Here is a 3,473-nt window from a genome sequence, read left to right on the forward strand (position 1 = left end):
TAACCCAACAAACAAATTAGGTTTAAATGTGAGAGCTGTTTAAAAATTTCGTAAATTTTTACGACTAATAGGAATTAAGAATGGAATTCGCGAGTTCAAGAAGTTTAAATTTAGATACTTACTTTAATTTAAAAAAAATGCTTTCAATTTCCAATTAAAATCAAATTTTATTAAACTTTTTTTTCAGAAATTTTTATTAGATTTGTATTTTTTTCTTTATTTTAAGAATTTCTTTACATTATTTTATATAATTTTTTTATTAATATCATAATTGTTTTTGTTATACCATTTAAGTCCCAAGCTATTTTTTACCAAATAAATAAAATATTCAAAATTTTAGAAAAATAAATGAAAGTTTAATATGAAAAAACTTTAAATTAATAAAACAGGTCATCGATTTTTAAACCAAAGATCAGTGTACTTATGTAAAGAAGATACGCTGAATCCGAATTTGATCTCAGAATTTCTTAATCACATCAAGTTTTTGAGTTATAGTGTCCTAAAGTTTGAAAACCTCCTTTTTTTAGTCATATTTTTAAGACTTTAGAATAGCTTGAAGAAACATTTATTTATAAAATCTGTTATATCATCTGAAAGTTAAATCTCACTACTTTCATATAAAGTCTTAACCTTTGTTATATAGTCTTACTGCTTTAAGAAATCTTAACCTAAAATTTACATAGTATTAACTAGTTATACGAAATTTATTCATAATTTCAATTCCAAATTTCATTCAAATATTAACACCCACTGTACCCATACATTTATACTCCTTCCTTTTCCACAATCTCAGACACAACAACTGAAAACCAATAACGGAAATGCAAAATGTTCACATATGGTAGAAAACATGCAATGCGTTCAAAACATTCAGACAAAAAACGTATTGAAATCGTTTGCTAGAAAATAAACAAAATTTATGTCAACGTAAAGAACGAAAACAACAATCGTATAACACTTTCGTTAATCTATTTTTATTTAATATTCACCAAAAATAAAATTTACAAAAAAAAAAACAACAAATTCATGGCGTCTAGCATGAAGGAAAACACACGAAAAAGAGAATCATTATTTATGTGTTTTTTACACAAAAAAAGTTGTGATTTATTAAAAACGATAAAACACACTAAATAATAAATCCATCAGTTAGTTGTGTGGACCACGTGTAGTGCGAAAGTTTTGAAAAGAATATACTCCGTGTGCGTAAAAATATTGAAAATTTAAATAAATCTTGAAATTTATTCTAAAATTTCGAAATTCAGTAAAAAAACATAATTTAAATAAAAGTGTTAATAAAATAATATTTAAAATAATTATAAAGCTAATATTTTATAACAATTTTCAAATTATTTGAAAAATTTCGAAATCAAGTGAAAATTTATAATAAAAAATTTAAATAGACGAATATTTAATTAATATTTTAAAACTAATTTCAAATATTTCAAAAATGTTTCTAAATTTTTAATTGAATTTCAATACTGTGCGAGTAAAAATAAAATATTAAATTTAAATGTTTCGAAATTGTATTGAAAAAAAAGTTTTAAAATATAACAAAGAAAAATATCAAATTTATATATCGAGTGGTACAGATTTGTTACAAAATCTTTAAAATAGACCAACGATTTCCAATGTCGGAAATATTCTCATCGCCTCCTAAAACTTAAACAATAAGGGACCTGTTCCAATTTTTGCCATAGTTCTTGAAAATATAACAGATAGAAAATTTTAGGGTTTAGTCTTTCAAGATCGGTTTATATCCTAAGAGATCTGTATCTTGTGAACGGTAGAAGTATAACAGATTGTTATTAGATCTTTTATTTCTAGATACGTAACATGTAGTAGAAATAAACTTTTCTCCAAAAAGATCTAGATAAAGTATTAAGAACAATGGCGAATTTTAAAATACATTTAACAATCTGTTTAATATATCTGATAACTCATAGTAAAACTGAGGCCCGACCAATACAAGAGATAACGGAAACAAGAAATCCACCAGAAACACAAATACCAGCGGGTAAAGTTATTTCGTAAAAAAAAAAATAAAAAAATAAATTTCCAAAACGAGTTTCTGAATTGGACCCTAAATATAAGTAGTCTAAATTTTAACCTATATAACCTCTATTATGCCCTAGGTTTCTCACAAGCCACGAACGAAGAACTAAAACCCAGTGAAGTTCAAAAGGCGGTATGTACAGTAACCTCCGGCGATGTACGGGCCAGTGCAGAGGCCTTCACAACCCGAGAACTAAAAGGTGTATGTGGTTCTACAGAAATGTTAAAATCATTTCATGATTTAGAGCAAAGATTACAACAAGAAATGCAAAATATACAAAAACTTCTACAAGATCTACACCGACAATTTGTAACCAAAGGAATAAACGAAGAACAAACTCTAAGCGAAAGATCCCCAGAACCCGTAACATCAGCTGGTATTGTAAGCAATACTATAAATATAACACCAGCTCCAGCCTTTAAATTTCAACCTATACCCAATGGTGAAAATAAACAGCAAAAAACCAATGAAATAAGTAAAAATTATTATCAGTTACCCAAATTAAAATCTTTACCAACTCAAGAACAGAATAAGGCGGCTACCACTATAAGGGATCAGGAGACTAAAAAATATAATAATACTCTTATCACAAATAAAGATGTTAAGGTTTACACCTACTACTGGAGAATGGAGAATTTTACACAGAATATTAAAACTGGCAATAGTTTAAGTATGGAAAGTCCCATATTTTCCATAAGAGGTAAGGTTTTTGACTTCGTTCTATATAAAATATTTAAAAAAATAAAATGTTTATTATATTATAGGCAAAGCATTGAAAATTAAAGCTTTCTTCCAACATTTACACCGCGATTTTCTTTATTTACAACTAGAGGATTGCTCTTCTTCGCCTCAATTGGGTTCGGGCAATAGTATCATTTTAGATACGGGTGCTATATTTAAGGAAATTAAAAGTGACAATTTTAAATATAAAATGTCTATATTGGATCAGGTAGTTTTTTATATTTAAAATTTTATTTAAATTTTATATTAATTTTGATTATTTTCTTCATAGAGTAAGAAACGTTCCTCGGATTTGGTTTCCCAAGAATTTGATAATCATGATAGCGGTTTTTTGATACCAAATAGTGCTTTAATCGATAGTCCTTTTATTAAGGATGATTCTTTGTTAATACAACTATTTTTGTATTTATAGTTTACTGAATCTAAAAAAAATAAAGTGGTTTTAAGAAAAATAAAACGAGAATAACGAAGAAAATTTTCCTTCCCTTGTTTTATGATCTGAATTAAAAGTTATTTTCAAAATTCTCAAAACTTCAAGACTATAACTGGTGAATACATTAAAAATAGATTAGACTGGTCAATGGACAATAATCTAGACTATATATAAGACTGTAGTCCGGGCAATACTATATATTCTATATTATAGAAAATTCTATAGTCTGTACTATAGACAAGACTA

The 3,473-nt window shown here is 26.5% G+C and overlaps 1 protein-coding gene across 1 annotated transcript; it reads left to right on the forward strand.

Annotated features, from left to right (window-relative positions):
- The first annotated feature begins 1,753 nt into the window (after window positions 1–1,753).
- Window positions 1,754–3,206, forward strand: LOC119609563. The gene is made up of 4 exons (XM_037964408.1): window positions 1,754–2,014; window positions 2,133–2,753; window positions 2,818–3,002; window positions 3,066–3,206. Exons 1-4 carry the CDS (start codon window positions 1,888–1,890, stop codon window positions 3,204–3,206), a joined length of 1,074 nt encoding a protein of 357 aa, XP_037820336.1. The 5' UTR covers window positions 1,754–1,887.
- The last annotated feature ends 267 nt before the right edge of the window (window positions 3,207–3,473 follow it).

The sequence above is a fragment of the Lucilia sericata genome, unplaced genomic scaffold (assembly GCF_015586225.1).
Source record: "Lucilia sericata isolate MDLA Ls3-8-SP2 unplaced genomic scaffold, ASM1558622v1 Contig001005F_arrow, whole genome shotgun sequence".
In the NCBI taxonomy this organism is placed as follows: domain Eukaryota; kingdom Metazoa; phylum Arthropoda; class Insecta; order Diptera; family Calliphoridae; genus Lucilia; species Lucilia sericata.